General features: G+C 35.4%; 1 protein-coding gene across 2 annotated transcripts in view; it reads left to right on the top strand.

Annotated features, from left to right (window-relative positions):
* LOC137656168 (uncharacterized) overlaps nt 1-19,625 on the top strand; it is a 51,703-nt gene that overhangs the window by 26,537 nt on the left and 5,541 nt on the right. For both annotated transcript variants that reach the window (XM_068390343.1, XM_068390345.1), the window contains exon 2: nt 16,957-17,035. In XM_068390343.1, the coding sequence (XP_068246444.1) occupies nt 16,957-17,035 (79 nt within the window). The remainder of the gene's footprint in view (nt 1-16,956; nt 17,036-19,625) is intronic.

The following is a 19,625-nucleotide window of genomic DNA, read 5'->3' as shown; positions in this document are numbered from 1 at the left end:
AAGTAGACAGGAAGGCATTGTAGCAAAACATGCCTTTACGAAATCCATCAAACTAAACAATTTCTATGACGGATGAAACACTTGGCCGAGATGACGTGACACTGATTAAAAAATTAATGCAAATTGATATGGAATTAAGTCTTAGACTATTTATGTTTTTATAATTATTAGGTGTTTTGGCTAAAATAATGTTCGTGTGAAGGCTTTCAAGGCAATCCAAATAGGAAATGAAATGAAGACTCAATGGCAATGAAAATAAAAAGATAATTTTGGTGCAATTGTGACAACAGAGTTGAGATTAAATCTGGATTTACTTTTCATAAACTGAGAAATGTTTAACTCTATCCACGTATGTGTTAAGTAGTACTTAGCCTTTATCTTGCATGAACAAGAACTGTTCAACATCATCCTTGCATGAGCAAAGAAATTCTTCCCATCATTTTCGCAATAGCAGAGATAACTTAATGTTAATTGATCGTATGGGAAAGAATAACCATCATTACTCTCACAAGGGCAAGGAAAAAACCAACGCTAATTTCATCATCATAAGATATGCGAAGATTGCACAATAACATTCCATTATTCTCGAATGATCGAAATAATATGCTATATCATCATAATTTTTGTATGAGTCTGGGAATGTTCTTCGTTATTTTTATATAAGCCAAATAACATTCATCTTCTTTTTTGCACGTGCCATTCCTGGTGCAAAAATTACACAACACTATTATCGCATGATTCATAGAATACACAATACACTTCTTGCATGATCACAAAACCATTCAGCAACATTCTTGCCTCGGAAAAAGATGACACATTACTAATCTTCCTTTTTGCATTAGCCAGAAAACATTCTTGCCTCGGAAAAAGATGACACATTACTAATCTTGCTTTTTGCATTAGCCAGAAAACATTCAGCAACATTCTTGCCTCAAAAAAAGATGACACATTACTAATCTTCCTTTTTGCATTAGCCAGAAAACCTTCAGCAACATTCTTGCGTCGGAAAAAGATGACACATTACTAATATTGCTTTATGCATTAGCCAGAAAACCTTCAGCAACATTCTTGCCTCGAAAAAAGATGACACATTACTAATCTTGCTTTTTTGCATGAGCCAGAAAACATTCGGCAACATTCTTGCCTCGGAAAAAGATGACAAATTACTTATCTTGCTTTTTGCATTAGCCAGAAAACATTCGGCAACATTTTTGTCTCGGAAAAAGATAACACATGATTAATCTTCCTTTTTGCATTATCCAGAAAATATTCGGCAACATTCTTGCCTCGGAAAAAGATGACACATTACTAATCTTCCTTTTTGCATTATCCAGAAAACATTCGGCAACATTCTTGCCTCGGAAAAAGATGACACATTTCTAATCTTCCTCTTTGCATTATCCAGAAAACATTCGGCAACATTCTTGCCTCGAAAAAAGATGACACATTACTAATCTTGCTTTTTGCATTATCCATAAAACATTCGGCAACATTCTTGCCTTGGAAAAAGATAATACATTACTAATCTTGCTTTTTGCATTATCCAGAAAACATTCAGCAACATTCTTGCCTCGAAAAAAAATGGCACATTACTAAGCTTGCTTTTTACATTAGCTAGAAAACCTTCAGCAACATTCTTGCCTCGGAAAAAGATGACACATTTCTAATCTTACTTTTTGCATGAGCCAGAAAACATTCAGCAATATTCTTGCCTCAGAAAAAGATGACACATTACTAATCTTGCTTTTTACATTAGCCAGAAATATTCAGCAACATTCTTGCCTCTGAAAAAAAGATGACATATTACTAATCTTGCTTTTTGCATTAGTTAGAAAACATTCAGCAACATTCTTGCCTCGAAAAAAGATGACACATTTTTAATCTTCCTTTTTGCATTAGCCAGAAAACATTCAGCAACATTCTTGCCTCGGAAAAAGATGACACATTACTAATCTTCCTTTTTGCATTAGCCAGAAAACATTCAGCAACATTCTTGCCTTTGCCAAAGATGACACATTACTAATCTTCCTTTTTGCATTAGCCAGAAATATTCAGCAACATTCTTGCCTCGGAAAAAAGATGACACATTACTAATCTTGCTTTTTGCATTAGCCAGAAAACATTCAGCAACATTCTTGCCTCGAAAAAAGATGACACATTACTAATATTCCTTTTTGTATTAGCCAGAAAAAATTCAGCCTCATTCTTGCCTCAGAAAAAGATGACACATTACTAATCTTCCTTTTTGCATTAGCCAGAAAACATTTAGCAACATTCTTGCCTCGGAAAAAGATGACACATTACTAATCTTGCTTTTTGCATTAGCCAGAAATATTCAGCAACCTTCTTGCCTCGGAAAAAAGATGACACATTACTAATCTTGCTTTTTGTTTTAGCCAGAAAACATTCAGCAACATTCTTGCCTCGGAAAAAGATGACAAATTACTAATCTTGCTTTTTGCATTAGCCAGAAATATTCAGCAATATTCTTGCCTCGGAAAAAAGATGACACATTACTAATCTTGCTTTTTGCATTAGCCAGAAAATATTCAGCAACATTCTTGCCTCGAAAAAGATGACACATTACTAATCTTCCCTTTTCCATTAGCCAGAAAACATTCAGCAACATTCTTGCCTCGGAAAAAAGATGACACATTACTAATCTTGCTTTTTGCAATAGCCAGGAAACATTCAGCAACATTCTTGTCTCGGAAAAAGATGACACATTACTAATCATCCTTTTTGCATTAGCCAGAAAACCTTCAGCAACATTCTTGCCTTTGCCAAAGATGACACATTACTAATCTTGCTTTTTGCATTAGCCAGAAATATTCAGCAACATTCTTGCCTCGGAAAAAAGATGACACATTACTAATCTTGCTTTTTGCATTAGCCAGAAAACATTCAGCATCATTCTTGTTTCGAAAAAAGATGACACATTACTAATATTCCTTTTTGTATTAGCCAGAAAACATTCAGCAACATTCTTGCCTCGGAAAAAGATGACACATTACTAATCTTGCTTTTTGCATTAGCCAGAAATATTCAGCAACATTCTTGCCTCGGAAAAAAGATGACACATTACTAATCTTGCTTTTGCATTAGCCAGAAAACATTCAGCAACATTCTTGCCTCGGAAAAAGATGACACATTACTAATCTTCCTTTTTGCATTAGCCAGAAATATTCAGCAACATTCTTGCCTTCGAAAAAAGATGACACATTACTAATCTTGCTTTTTGCATTAGCCAGAAAATATTCAGCAACATTCTTGCCTCGAAAAAAGATGACACATTACTAATCTTCCCTTTTGCATTAGTCAGAAAACATTCAGCAACATTCTTGTCTCGGAAAAAGATGACACATTACTAATCTTGCTTTTTGCATTAGCCAGAAAACATTCAGCAATATTCTTGCCTTTGCCAAAGATGAAACATTACTAATCTTGCTTTTTGCATTAGCCAGAAAACCTTCAGCAACATTCTTGCCATTGCCAAAGATGACACATTACTAATCTTCCTTTTTGCATTAGCCAGAAAACATTCAGCAACATTCTTGCCTCGAAAAAAGATGACACATTACTAATCTTCCTTTTTGCATTAGCCAGAAAACATTCAGCAACATTCTTGCCTCGGAAAAAGATGACACATTACTAATCTTGCTTTTTGCATCAGCCAGAAAACATTCAGCAACATTATTGCCTCGGAAAAAGATGACACATTACTAATCTTCCTTTTTGCATTAGCCAGAAAACATTCAGCAACATTCTTGCCTCGGAAAAAAGATGACACACTACCAATCTTCCTTTTTGCATTAGCCAGAAAACCTTCAGCAACATTCTTGTCTCGGAAAAAGATGACACATTACTAATCTTCCTTTTTGCATTGGCCAGAAAACATTCTGGCCTCGGAAAAAGATGACACATTACTAATCTTCCTTTTTGCATTAGCCGGAAATATTCAGCAACATTCTTGCCTCGGAAAAAAGATGATACATTACTAATCTTCCTTTTTGCATTAGCCAGAAAACATTCAGCAATATTCTTGCCTTTGCCAAAGATGAAACATTACTAATCTTGCTTTTTGCATTAGCCAGAAAACATTCAGCAACATTCTTGCCTCGGAAAAAGATGACACATTACTAATCTTCCTTTTTGCATTAGCCAGAAAACATTCAGCAATATTCTTGCCTTTGCCAAAGATGAAACATTACTAATCTTGCTTTTTGCATTAGCCAGAAAACATTCAGCAACATTCTTGCCTCGGAAAAAGATGACACATTGTTAATCTTGCTTTTTGCATTAGCCAGAAAACATTCAACAACATTCTTGTTTCGGAAAAAGATGACACATTACTAATCTTGCTTTTTGCATTAGCCAGAAAACCTTCAGCAACATTCTTGCCTTGGAAAAAGATGACACATTGTTAATCTTGCTTTTTGCATTAGCCAGAAAACATTCAGCAACATTCTTGCCTCGGAAAAAAGATGACACATTACTAATCTTGCTTTTTGCATTAGCCAGAAAACATTCAGCAACATTCTTGCCTCGGAAAAAGATGACACATTACTAATCTTCCTTTTTGCATTAGCCAGAAAACATTCAGCAACATTCTTGTCTCGGAAAAAGATGACACATTACTAATCTTCCTTTTTGCATTAGCCAGAAAACATTCTTGCCTCGGAAAAAGAGAACACATTACTAATCTTCCTTTTTGCATTAGCCAGAAAACATTCAGCAACATTCTTGCCTCGGAAAAAAAGATGACACATTACTAATCTTCCTTTTTGCATTAGCCAGAAAACATTCAGCAACATTCTTGCCTCGGAAAAAGATGACACATTACTAATCTTCCTTTTTGCATTAGCCAGAAAACATTCAGCAACATTCTTGTCTCGGAAAAAGATGACACATTACTAATCTTCCTTTTTGCATTAGCCAGAAAACATTCTTGCCTCGGAAAAAGATGACACATAACTAATCTTCCTTTTTGCATTAGCGAGAAAACATTCTGCAACATTCTTGCCTCGGAAAAAGATGACACATTACTAATCTTCCTTTTTGCATTAGCCAGAAAACATTCAGCAACATTCTTGCCTCGGAAAAAGATGACACATTACTAATCTTCCTTTTTGCATTAGCCAGAAAACATTCAGCAACATTCTTGTCCCGGAAAAAGATGACACATTACTAATCTTCCTTTTTGCATTAGCCAGAAAACCTTCAGCAATATTTTTGCCTTTGCCAAAGATGACACATTACTAATCTTGCTTTTTGCATTAGCCGGAAATATTCAGCAACATTCTTGCCTCGGAAAAAAGATGATACATTACTAATCTTCCTTTTTGCATTAGCCAGAAAACATTCAGCAACATTCTTGTCTCGGAAAAAGATGACACATTACTAATCTTGCTTTTTGCATTAGCCAGAAAACCTTCAGCAATATTTTTGCCTTTGCCAAAGATGACACATTACTAATCTTGCATTTTGCATTAGCCAGAAAACATTTAGCAACATTCTTGCCTCGGAAAAAGATGACACATTACTAATCTTCCTTTTTGCATTAGCCAGAAAACATTCAGCAACATTCTTGCCTCGGAAAAAGATGACACATTACTAATCTTCCTTTTTGCATTAGCCAGAAAACATTCAGCAACATTCTTGTCTCGGAAAAAGATGACACATTACTAATCTTCCTTTTTGCATTAGCCAGAAAACATTCAGCAACATTCTTGCCTCGGAAAAAGATGACACATTACTAATCTTCCTTTTTGCATTAGCCAGAAAACATTCAGCAACATTCTTGTCCCTGAAAAAGATGACACATTACTAATCTTCCTTTTTGCATTAGCCAGAAAACATTCAGCAACATTCTTGCCTCGGAAAAAGATGACATATTGTTAATCTTGATTTTTGCATTAGCCAGAAAACATTCAGCAACATTCTTGTTTCGGAAAAAGATGACACATTACTAATCTTCCTTTTTGCATTAGCCAGAAAACATTCAGCAACATTTTTGCCTCGGAAAAAGATGACACATTACTAATCTTCCCTTTTGCATTAGCCAGAAAACATTCAGCAACATTCTTGTTTCGAAAAAAGATGACACATTACTAATCTTCCTTTTTGCATTAGCCAGAAAACATTCAGCAACATTCTTGTCTCGGAAAAAGATGACACATTACTAATCTTGCTTTTTGCATGAGCCAGAAAACCTTCAGCAATATTTTTGCCTTTGCCAAAGATGACACATTACTAATCTTGCTTTTTGCATTAGCCGGAAATATTCAGCAACATTCTTGCCTCGGAAAAAGATGACACATTACTAATCTTCCTTTTTGCATTAGCCAGAAAACATTCAGCAACATTCTTGTCTCGGAAAAAGATGACACATTACTAATCTTCCTTTTTGCATTAGCCAGAAAACCTTCAGCAATATTCTTGCCTTTGCCAAAGATGAAACATTACTAATCTTGCTTTTTGCATTAGCCAGAAAACATTTAGCAACATTCTTGCCTCGGAAAAAGATGACATTTTGTTAATCTTGCTTTTTGCATTAGCCAGAAAACATTCAGCAACATTCTTGTTTCGGAAAAAGATGACACATTACTAATCTTGCTTTTTGCATTAGCCAGAAAATATTCAGCAACATTCTTGCCTCGGAAAAAGATGACACATTGTTAATCTTACTTTTTGCATTAGCCAGAAAACATTCAGCAACATTCTTGCCTCGGAAAAAAGATGACACATTACTAATCTTCCTTTTCGCATTATCCAGGAAACATTCATCAACATTCTTGCCTCGGAAAAAGATGACACATTACTAATATTGCTTTATGCATTAGCCAGAAAACCTTCAGCAACATTCTTGCCTCGAAAAAAGATGACACATTACTAATCTTGCTTTTTTGCATGAGCCAGAAAACATTCGGCAACATTCTTGCCTCGGAAAAAGATGACACATTACTTATCTTGCTTTTCGCATTAGCCAGAAAACATTCGGCAACATTCTTGCCTCGGAAAAAGATAACACATTACTAATCTTCCTTTTTGCATTATCCAGAAAATATTCGGCAACATTCTTGCCTCGGAAAAAGATGACACATTACTAATCTTCCTTTTTGCATTATTCAGAAAACATTCGGCAACATTCTTGCCTTGGAAAAAGATAACACATTTCTAATCTTCCTCTTTGCATTATCCAGAAAACATTCGGCAACATTCTTGCCTCGAAAAAAGATGACACATTACTAATCTTGCTTTTTGCATTATCCAGAAAACATTCGGCAACATTCTTGCCTTGGAAAAAGATGACACATTACTAAGCTTGCTTTTTGCATTAGCCAGAAAACATTTGGCAACATCCTTGCCTCGGAAAAAGATGACACATTACTAAGCTTGCTTTTTGCATTAGCCAGAAAACATTCAGCAACATTCTTGCCTCGGAAAAAGATGACACATTTCTAATCTTACTTTTTGCATGAGCCAGAAATCATTCGGCAACATTCTTGTCTCGGAAAAAGATGACACATTACTAAGCTTGCTTTTTGCATTAGCCAGAAAACATTCAGCAACATTCTTGCCTCGGAAAAAGATGACACATTTCTAATCTTACTTTTTGCATGAGCCAGAAATCATTCGGCAACATTCTTGCCTCGGAAAAAGATAACACATTTCTAATCTTCCTCTTTGCATTATCCAGAAAACATTTGGCAACATTCTTGCCTCGGAAAAAGATAACACATTTCTAATCTTGCTTTTTGCATTATCCAGAAATCATTCGGCAACATTCTTGCCTCGGAAAAAGATAACACATTTCTAATCTTCCTCTTTGCATTATCCAGAAAACATTCAGCAACATTCTTGCCTCGGAAAAAGATGACACATTACTAATCTTGCTTTTTGCATGAGCCAAAAAACATTCAGCAACATTCTTGCCTCGGAAAAAGATGACACATAACTAATCTTGCTTTTTGCATTAGCCCGAAAACATTCAGCAACATTCTTGCCTCGGAAAAAGATGACACATAACTAATCTTGCTTTTTGCACGAACCAGAAAACCTAAAGCAAAATTCATGCGTCGCCCGAAGATGACACTTAACTAATCTAGCTTCTTGCATAAGTTTGAAAACATTCAGCTACATTCTTGCCTTGGACAAAGATGACACATTACTATTCTTGCTTCATACATAAGCCAGAAAGCATTCAACAATACTCTTGCCTCGGCTAAAGATGACATATTACTAATATTATTTCTTGCATGAGTCAAAAACATTTAGAAACATTTTTGCCTCGGTAAAAGATGACACATTACTAATCTAATCTCGATTCTTGCATGAGAAAGAAAATATTCATTAACATTTTTGCCTCGGCCAAAGATGACACATTACTAATCTCTCTTCTTTCACGAGTTCGAAAACATTCAGTAACATTCTTTCTTATGCCAAAGACGACACATTACTAATCTTTCATCTTACATGAGCCACAAAGTACTCAACAACATTCTTGCCTCGGCCAAAGATGATATATTACTGATCTTGCTTCTTGCACAAGTCAGAAACATTCAGCAACATGTTTGCCTCGGCCAATGATGACACATTACAAATCTTGCTTCTTGTATGAGTCAGAAAATATTCAGCAACCTTTTTGTTTCTGCCTAAGATGACACATTACTAATCTGGGTTCTTGCATGAGCTAGAAAACATTAAACAAAATTTTTGCCTCGGCCGAAAATGGCACATTAATATTCTCACTTCTTGCATAAGCCCATAAATATTCAACTGTATTCTTGCCTCACCCAAAGATGATATTTTACTAATCTTACTTCTTACATGAGTCAGAAAGTATTCAGCAACATTTTTCCCTCAGCCAATGATGACACATTACTAATTTCGCTTCTTGCATGTGCAAGAAAACATTCAACAACGTTCTTGCCCCGGCCAAATATAACACATTACTAATCTCGCTTCTTGCATGAGCCAGAAAACATTAAGCAAAATTCATGCCTCGGCCAAAGATGACACATTAATAATCTCTCTTCTTTCATGAGTTCGAAATCATTCAGTAGCATTCTTGCATGGGCCAAAGACGACACATTACTAACCTTGCTTCTTGTATGAGCCAGAAAACATTCAGCAACATTCTTGCCTCGGCCAAAGATGACACATTACTAATCTCGATCTTCATGAGTTTGGAAACATTCAGCAACATTCTTGCCTCTGCCAAACATGACCCATTACTAATCTCGCTTCTTGCATGCGTAAGAAAGCATTCAGCAAAATTTTTGCCTCAACCAAAGATGCATATTCCTACTCTCAATTCTTGCATAGGCCAGAAAATAATCAGCATCATTCCAGCCTCAGCCAAAAGTGACAAATTACAAATATTGCTTCTTGCATGAGCCAGAAAACATTCAGCATCATTCTAGCCTCAGCTAAAAGTGACACATTACTAATCTTGTTTCTTGCATGATCCTGAAAACATTCAACAACATTCTTGCTCCAGCCAAAGAGGACACATTACTACTCACACATCTTGCCTGAGCTAGAAAACATTAAGCAACATTCTTGCCTCGGCCGAAAATGGTACACTACAACTCTCGCTTCTTGCATGAGACCGAAAATATTCAGCAACATTTTTACCACAGCCAAAGATGACAATTAATACTCATGCTTCCCGAATGAGCCATAAAAATTCAGCAACATTCTTGCTTCGGCTAAGATGACACATTAATACTTTCGCTTCTTGCATGAGCCAGAAAACATTCACATTACATTCAGAAACATTGTTACCTCGACCAAAGACGACATTACTAACCCTCACTTCTTGCATTAGCCAGAAAACATTCAGCAACTTTCTGGCTAGCCCAAGGATGACACATTACTAATCTCGCTTCTTGCATGACCCCGAAAACATTCAATAACAATCTAGCCTCGGCCAAAGATGGCACATTGCTACTCTCGCTTCTTATATGAGCTAGAAAACATTCAGCCACATTTTTGCCTAGGCCAAACATGACACATTACTACTCTCGCTTCTTGCCTGAGTCTGAATACATTCAGTGATATTCTTGCTTAAGACAAAGATGGCACATTACTACTCTCCCTTCTTGAATGAGATATAAAACATTCAGAAACATTCTTGCATCTGCCAAAGATGGCACTTCATTACATTCACATCTTGTATGACCCCAAAAATATCCAGCAACATTCGTGACTTGGCCAAAGATTTCACATTACTAATCTCGCTTCTTCCATGAGCCAGAAAACCTTTAGAAACATTTTGCCTCAGCCAAAGATGACACAGCACTACTCACATTTCCTGCATGAGCTCCAAAACATTCAAGAACATCATTGCCATAGGCAAAGATGACACATTACTACTCTCACTTCTTGCATGAGCCCAAAAACATTCAGTAACATTCTTGCCTCGGAAAAAGATGACACATTTCTAATCTTCCTCTTTGCATTATCCAGAAAACATTCGGCAACATTCTTGCCTCGAAAAAAGATGACACATTACTAATCTTCCTTTTTGCATTATTCAGAAAACATTCGGCAACATTCTTGCCTTGGAAAAAGATAACACATTTCTAATCTTCCTCTTTGCATTATCCAGAAAACATTCGGCAACATTCTTGCCTTGGAAAAAGATAACACATTTCTAATCTTCCTCTTTGCATTATCCAGAAAACATTCGGCAACATTCTTGCCTCGAAAAAAGATGACACATTACTAATCTTGCTTTTTGCATTATCCAGAAAACATTCGGCAACATTCTTGCCTTGGAAAAAGATGACACATTACTAAGCTTGCTTTTTGCATTAGCCAGAAAACATTTGGCAACATCCTTGCCTCGGAAAAAGATGACACATTACTAAGCTTGCTTTTTGCATTAGCCAGAAAACATTCAGCAACATTCTTGCCTCGGAAAAAGATGACACATTTCTAATCTTACTTTTTGCATGAGCCAGAAATCATTCGGCAACATTCTTGTCTCGGAAAAAGATGACACATTACTAAGCTTGCTTTTTGCATTAGCCAGAAAACATTCAGCAACATTCTTGCCTCGGAAAAAGATGACACATTTCTAATCTTACTTTTTGCATGAGCCAGAAATCATTCGGCAACATTCTTGCCTCGGAAAAAGATAACACATTTCTAATCTTCCTCTTTGCATTATCCAGAAAACATTTGGCAACATTCTTGCCTCGGAAAAAGATAACACATTTCTAATCTTGCTTTTTGCATTATCCAGAAATCATTCGGCAACATTCTTGCCTCGGAAAAAGATAACACATTTCTAATCTTCCTCTTTGCATTATCCAGAAAACATTCAGCAACATTCTTGCCTCGGAAAAAGATGACACATTACTAATCTTGCTTTTTGCATGAGCCAAAAAACATTCAGCAACATTCTTGCCTCGGAAAAAGATGACACATAACTAATCTTGCTTTTTGCATTAGCCCGAAAACATTCAGCAACATTCTTGCCTCGGAAAAAGATGACACATAACTAATCTTGCTTTTTGCACGAACCAGAAAACCTAAAGCAAAATTCATGCGTCGCCCGAAGATGACACTTAACTAATCTAGCTTCTTGCATAAGTTTGAAAACATTCAGCTACATTCTTGCCTTGGACAAAGATGACACATTACTATTCTTGCTTCATACATAAGCCAGAAAGCATTCAACAATACTCTTGCCTCGGCTAAAGATGACATATTACTAATATTATTTCTTGCATGAGTCAAAAACATTTAGAAACATTTTTGCCTCGGTAAAAGATGACACATTACTAATCTAATCTCGATTCTTGCATGAGAAAGAAAATATTCATTAACATTTTTGCCTCGGCCAAAGATGACACATTACTAATCTCTCTTCTTTCACGAGTTCGAAAACATTCAGTAACATTCTTTCTTATGCCAAAGACGACACATTACTAATCTTTCATCTTACATGAGCCACAAAGTACTCAACAACATTCTTGCCTCGGCCAAAGATGATATATTACTGATCTTGCTTCTTGCACAAGTCAGAAACATTCAGCAACATGTTTGCCTCGGCCAATGATGACACATTACAAATCTTGCTTCTTGTATGAGTCAGAAAATATTCAGCAACCTTTTTGTTTCTGCCTAAGATGACACATTACTAATCTGGGTTCTTGCATGAGCTAGAAAACATTAAACAAAATTTTTGCCTCGGCCGAAAATGGCACATTAATATTCTCACTTCTTGCATAAGCCCATAAATATTCAACTGTATTCTTGCCTCACCCAAAGATGATATTTTACTAATCTTACTTCTTACATGAGTCAGAAAGTATTCAGCAACATTTTTCCCTCAGCCAATGATGACACATTACTAATTTCGCTTCTTGCATGTGCAAGAAAACATTCAACAACGTTCTTGCCCCGGCCAAATATAACACATTACTAATCTCGCTTCTTGCATGAGCCAGAAAACATTAAGCAAAATTCATGCCTCGGCCAAAGATGACACATTAATAATCTCTCTTCTTTCATGAGTTCGAAATCATTCAGTAGCATTCTTGCATGGGCCAAAGACGACACATTACTAACCTTGCTTCTTGTATGAGCCAGAAAACATTCAGCAACATTCTTGCCTCGGCCAAAGATGACACATTACTAATCTCGATCTTCATGAGTTTGGAAACATTCAGCAACATTCTTGCCTCTGCCAAACATGACCCATTACTAATCTCGCTTCTTGCATGCGTAAGAAAGCATTCAGCAAAATTTTTGCCTCAACCAAAGATGCCATATTCCTACTCTCAATTCTTGCATAGGCCAGAAAATAATCAGCATCATTTCAGCCTCAGCCAAAAGTGACAAATTACAAATATTGCTTCTTGCATGAGCCAGAAAACATTCAGCATCATTCTAGCCTCAGCTAAAAGTGACACATTACTAATCTTGTTTCTTGCATGATCCTGAAAACATTCAACAACATTCTTGCTCCAGCCAAAGAGGACACATTACTACTCACACATCTTGCCTGAGCTAGAAAACATTAAGCAACATTCTTGCCTCGGCCGAAAATGGTACACTACAACTCTCGCTTCTTGCATGAGACCGAAAATATTCAGCAACATTTTTACCACAGCCAAAGATGACAAATTAATACTCATGCTTCCCGAATGAGCCATAAAGAATTCAGCAACATTCTTGCTTCGGCTAGAGATGACACATTAATACTTTCGCTTCTTGCATGAGCCAGAAAACATTCACATTACATTCAGAAACATTGTTACCTCGACCAAAGACGACATTTTACTACCCTCACTTCTTGCATTAGCCAGAAAACATTCAGCAACTTTCTGGCTAGCCCAAGGATGACACATTACTAATCTCACTTCTTGCATGACCCCGAAAACATTCAATAACAATCTAGCCTCGGCCAAAGATGGCACATTGCTACTCTCGCTTCTTATATGAGCTAGAAAACATTCAGCCACATTTTTGCCTAGGCCAAACATGACACATTACTACTCTCGCTTCTTGCCTGAGTCTGAATACATTCAGTGATATTCTTGCTTAAGACAAAGATGGCACATTACTACTCTCCCTTCTTGAATGAGATATAAAACATTCAGAAACATTCTTGCATCTGCCAAAGATGGCACTTCATTACATTCACATCTTGTATGACCCCAAAAATATCCAGCAACATTCGTGACTTGGCCAAAGATTTCACATTACTAATCTCGCTTCTTCCATGAGCCAGAAAACCTTTAGCAACATTTTTGCCTCAGCCAAAGATGACACAGCACTACTCACATTTCCTGCATGAGCTCCAAAACATTCAAGAACATCATTGCCATAGGCAAAGATGACACATTACTACTCTCACTTCTTGCATGAGCCCAAAAACATTCAGTAACATTCTTGCTTCGATCAAAGATGACAAATTACTACTCTGGCTTCTTGCTTGAGTCCAAAAACATTCAGCAACATACTTGCTTAGGCCAAAGATGACATATTTCTACTTTCACTTCTTGCATGATCCAGAAAACATTCACATTCAGTAACATTCTTGCCTAGGCAAAATATGGCATATTACTAATCTCACTTCTTGCATGAGCCCGAGAACATTTAACAATATTTTTCCCCTGGCCAAAGATGACACATTACTACGCTCGCTTTTTGCATGAGTCTGAAAACATTCAGCTACATTCATACTTTAGCCAAAGATAGCATATTACTACTCTCACTTCTTGTATGAGACAGAAAACTTTCAGCAACATTCTTCCTTCAGCCAAAGATGACACTTCATTACACTCATATCTTGCATGAGCCCGAAAATATTCAGCAAAATCCCTTGCGTCAGCCAAAGATGACATATTAATACTCTGACTTCTTGTAAGAGCCCAAAAAAATTCGCCAACATTCTTGTCTCAGCCAAAGAGGACACTTCAATACGATCATATCTTGCATGAGCCCGAAAATATTCAGCAATATTTTTGACTCGGCCAAAGATGACACATTACTAATTCCGCTTCTTGCATGAGTCAGAAAACATTTAGCAACATTCTTGCCTCGACCAAAGATGACACATTACTAGGCTTCTCTCACTTTTTGCATGAGCTACAAAACATTCACATTCAGCAACATTCTTACCTCGTCAAAGATAATATTTTACTACTCTCGCTTCTTGCATGAGCCAGAAAACATTTACCAACATGCTTGCCTCAGCCAAAGATGAGAGTTTATTGCTCTCACTTCTTGCATGAGCCAAATAAACATTCAGCAACATTCCTGCCTTAGCCAAAGATGAGACCTTATCACTCTCACTTTTTGCATGAGCCAGAAAATATTCAGTAACATTCTTGCCTCTGCCAATGATGAAATTTTACTAATTTTGCTATTTGCATTAGAAAACCCCGTAATTTTAATTTTATTACGGGTTAGTGACCGCAATAAAACTAATTTGCGTCAAAATATGCTTTTGAAAACGGTAAAAATCCTGGAATAAATGTTGCCAGACATTTACCATTGTTAAGGCAAATTTTTAAAAAGTGAACTTAATCAGGGAGCAATAGAATACACAACGTTATTCTCACAGGAACCAAATAATATTCAACAGTACTATGGCACGACCCACTTAAAACTTATTGGGAATCATCACACGAAAAACTCATGGACGAACTCTGCAGAAATTCCACACCGTCAAGTTCCCTTAGAGTTTATTCTTCTTGTGGAATTGAGTAACTTCTTCTCTTTGTCGAAGTTTTAATGACTTTCTGTTAAATATTCACATGTTTTAGGTGGATGATGTGCCTCGGAAAAAAGGTCTCTATCGTGTGTTTTATGAAAGACACTCCAATTAAAAGTTTTTTTCTGAGAAAAAATCCCCATAAGAGAGTGCAGTACATTAGAAAGATCCATTACTAATTTATTCTGTCTTATTTTTATCCAAGGTTGCGACAGATGGTAAAAGTGCAACTCCGTGAGATATTTGTGGCTATTCTGCTCTCTCTCTCTCTCTCTCTCTCTCTCTCTCTCTCTCTCTCTCTCTCTCTCTCTCTCTCTCTCTCTCTCTCTCTCTCTCTCTCTCAATATATGAGCATATATCTGTCTCTTTATTGATTTATTTATTGTTATAATGATAATAATAATAATAATAATAATAATAATAATAATAATAATAATAATTATTATTATTATTATTATTATTATTATTATTATCATTATATTATTATTATTATTATTATTATTATTATTATTATTATTATTATTATTATTATGGCTGCCTCACTTGCATTGGTATTGCACTCTGTCTTCTCATTGACTCTTATTATCTTCTTTTCAGAATTACTGCATACAGCCAGTAATTGGGCAAAAGTCATCCATTTTGGTGGTTAGTCAAATTCAGGAATAAATGACTAATCAAGGTTTTGATGTAAATTTTACAAGACGGGTAGAAGAATACAGTAAACCCGACTTGTAAACTTTAAATTAAAACCTTGATTCGTCACTTTTTCCTGAATTTGACTAGCCACCATAATGGATGACTTTTGCTCAATTACTGGCTGTATGCAGTAATTCTGAAAAGAAGATAAGTCATTGAGAAGACAGAGTACAAGATCACTGCAAATGAGGCAGCCATTATCTTTAACAAAACTTGCCTTAAAGAGGGTCTACTACCCAAATATTATTATTATTATTATTATCATTATTATTATTATTATTATACTAATGCATGGTTATATTATCCTATCACTTATTTTGCCAATAATGATAATGATTGTTATTTCCATTACTATTATGATTCTTTTATTATCACTATCATTGATGCTGTTCTTATTAATAAAACCCAAGCAATATCACTAGTTGGAAAGGCAGCATGTTACAAAACTAATTTCTTAACATCTACATCTGAAGCTAAATAACTTTTTTTCGTATTTTCTGTCTTGGGAAAACTCTATAATAACTAAACAGAAAAAAGGCTTTATTGAAATCATTGATGCAGAGAGCAAGAAAACAGTTAGGGATTAATGAGGAAATCAAAATTCAGAAGAAGAAAAATGGATGACTATGAAAATATATGAAAGATTAAAGAGCTTGAGAGTTCAGTTGAATCGAATATTTGTGGATTTACCAAGTTACCAGATTAAACTGTTATTAGTCAGAACAACGCCACCGTTTATTTATATTTTCAATAGAAGTCTTTTACAATTGTAAATGGTTAAAGGAGTTCTTTGCAGGACAAATTCATTGTAACATCGTTTAAAAGATAAAATACAGTGAACACTATATCGTTAACATAAAAATGAGTTTCTAACTTTGGATGACAAAGAAGATGCTGAAATGTGTTTTCCAAGAATATTGTTCTAGTGGTATTACATAAACAATTCCTTTTCCAAGTAATGCACAACTGTTGGTAAAATCCGGTTAGTTTCTCGAGCTAATTCCTTTGCTATCAATCCTCAGATCATGGCGATGGGCCCAAGCAGAATGGCGGAGGAGAAGAAAATTAACAGAATGCATCGTCATCTTGGCCATAGCGCAGGCAAGTACCGCCCTTTTTCGGAGAGCAGGGTATACGTTCAGGTGTTGCCTTTTCATCGGCACCTCCTTAGTTTTCTATTATATCCTATTTCTTTTATTTTATTTTCCTTTGTATCTATTCCTTCCTCCTTAAATTAAACCTTTCCAATTATTTTTTCTTGTCGTCTTCATATGACTGCTGTAATTCCTTTTATTTTTATTCTCTCTTCGCTGAGTTCTTGGCATTAAAGCAAGAAATGGGTGAGGTCTCCTGTCTATTGCTCTTCCCAGCTTACATTCCTCACTTTTTCCTTGATTTCTTTTTCTGAGGTTTAATCTTAAACAGTTCGCTGTAGCTCTGTACATTATAACTGAATTTGGTCTGTTATCATAAGACATTTCTACTTTTACTCCATCTTTCTCTATGTATATTTCTGAACTATTTTTTTTTCTTCCATTTTTCACTATATTCTCTAATCTTGGTCTTCATCTCTTCCCTTCCTATTTTCCTGAAGGCTTTGTCATTCATATTCAAATCTTTCATCTATCTCCTAGTCTCTTTCATCCATCAATTACTTTCATCCTCTTCCATTTCGTCCAAAATTTTCTTCAACAAATTTCTTCCCCCTTCTATCCCTTTCACGAACCTTCGCTTTTCTCCAGCCATCCTTGTCTTTATTTCCGTCATTCCTATTTCTCCCCCGAAGAGTAGTTCCTGCTGCATATGGTGTCGGTCCTAAAGAAAATTTTACCTATTCCAATCTCTATTTGTTGTTGTCTTTTTACCTCACTTTCCGTGATGTTTGATAAAGTTTCCTGTTAAGGCCACATATTTCCGTTGTTTTCCCTACTGATATCTTAAGGCAGATATTTCCTTTAATAGATTTTATTAAGTTTACGAACTTTTCGATTTTCTTCATCCTTTTTTGTATGTGTTGTGTTTTTTTTTTTTACATTTTTCTTTTTACTTCTATCTCTAATCATAAGTATTTTAAGCTTTCTGTTACTTTTGTACCTTCTATTTATTCAGGTTTTAATTTCATATTATATATTGATATGAAGCTTATTTTTGTTCATTTTAACCCAAATTACTCACACACTTCCATAAATATATATTTTTTGTCATTATCAGGCCATCGTTTACAAAGAATAGAGCCCTAATCCTTATCATTCCGTTTTCAAATCCTTTTTCTTTTCTTTATAACGCGTTCATCAATCGGTATGTTATCATTTTCAATACATTTTTTAACCCTGTCTTTCTTTACTTCATCCTGCTTGTTACTTCAGAAGGTTTTTCTAGTTCATATACCGTACTAAGTTCATTTTCGTTCTGTGCCCTTCTGGAACATTTCTATTGCATCAATTGAATTTGGGTTTATTTATTATCCTTTCATTACTTCTATTGTTTCTTTCCTTTCTATGTTTTTCTTGAGGTGTTCTATTTCATCTTCCGTAATAGCCATGGATAATTGAATGACATTATTGTATGGGCTGTGAGTCTTCGATATTTAAATGAGAGTTTATTTACTATTTTATCATTTTTGTTTTAGGTGTTTTCCACTCTTCTCCTCTATCTCATTTTGTAATTATCTCTAAACATTTATTTTCTTTTGTTAACGTTTTTTAATATCTCAGATTTTAGTCCATCCAGTTTTTCCTTCTGCCTTTTTATCTTCCATTTTTCTTATTATTCTCTTTAATTTCTCCTTTATTATGTTGAGTTGTTCTTGTAGTAATATTTTTGTGATATTGTTTTCATATCATATCATATCTTAGTTTTCTGGGGAGCGTTTGTCCTAATGTGTTTCCTACATTTTCTATCCTATTTAAAGCCTCTGTATATTTAAATCTTTCATCTTTATTCCATTCCTCTTTAATCTCATGTTCGTGCATTTTTTATATACTTCCCCCAGATAAGTATCCATTTGATCTTCTGCTTCTTCTGTTCACAATTGTTCTCCCTGTCATCATGTATTATTATTATTATTATTATCATTATAATTATTATTAGGATTCCCTTTTAGGGGAAGACTATTGTTTTATTATTATTATTATTATTATTATTATTATCATTATTATTATTATTATTATTATTCTTTCCATGCGTTTTTTTTTCGCAAGAAATCTGAAATAATTATCATAGGTAGGCTATGGTAAGAATATGCCATAGACCCAGTTTAAGTGACCTTGACCTACTTTTCAACGTCACAGGGGTTTTTAAAGGCAAAATTTGTAAAATTTGAAATTGACATTAGGCCTAAAGTATAAGCTGTATGGCTAAGGGCCTTATGGACAATGATACAGAGGTAAATCCCCAGATATTGCCCTACTTTAATGCAAGTAGGTCAAGGTCAAGGTCGCTAAAGGCCAAACCGGGTCAAAACAGGTTTGTTTCCGAGATCTCAAAAACCGGAAGGCCCAGAGCCCTGATCTTAGTGGCATATGATGCCCTATATATTTATCTAAGGTTAACTTAACTTTTGTAGCGACTGCTTAATTACTTTTTTTAATATATATTTTTTACTATTTTTGACATTGCAGAAATAGTGACTTTGGCAATTTCTCCATGAAATACTGATTTTTTTGGTCATAGCATGCTATAGTAAACTGCC

This window comes from Palaemon carinicauda, chromosome 17 (genome assembly GCF_036898095.1).
Source record: "Palaemon carinicauda isolate YSFRI2023 chromosome 17, ASM3689809v2, whole genome shotgun sequence".
NCBI lineage: Eukaryota > Metazoa > Arthropoda > Malacostraca > Decapoda > Palaemonidae > Palaemon > Palaemon carinicauda.
The sequence above is the reverse complement of the archived record's forward strand: the minus strand, read 5'-3'. Positions and strand labels throughout refer to the sequence as shown.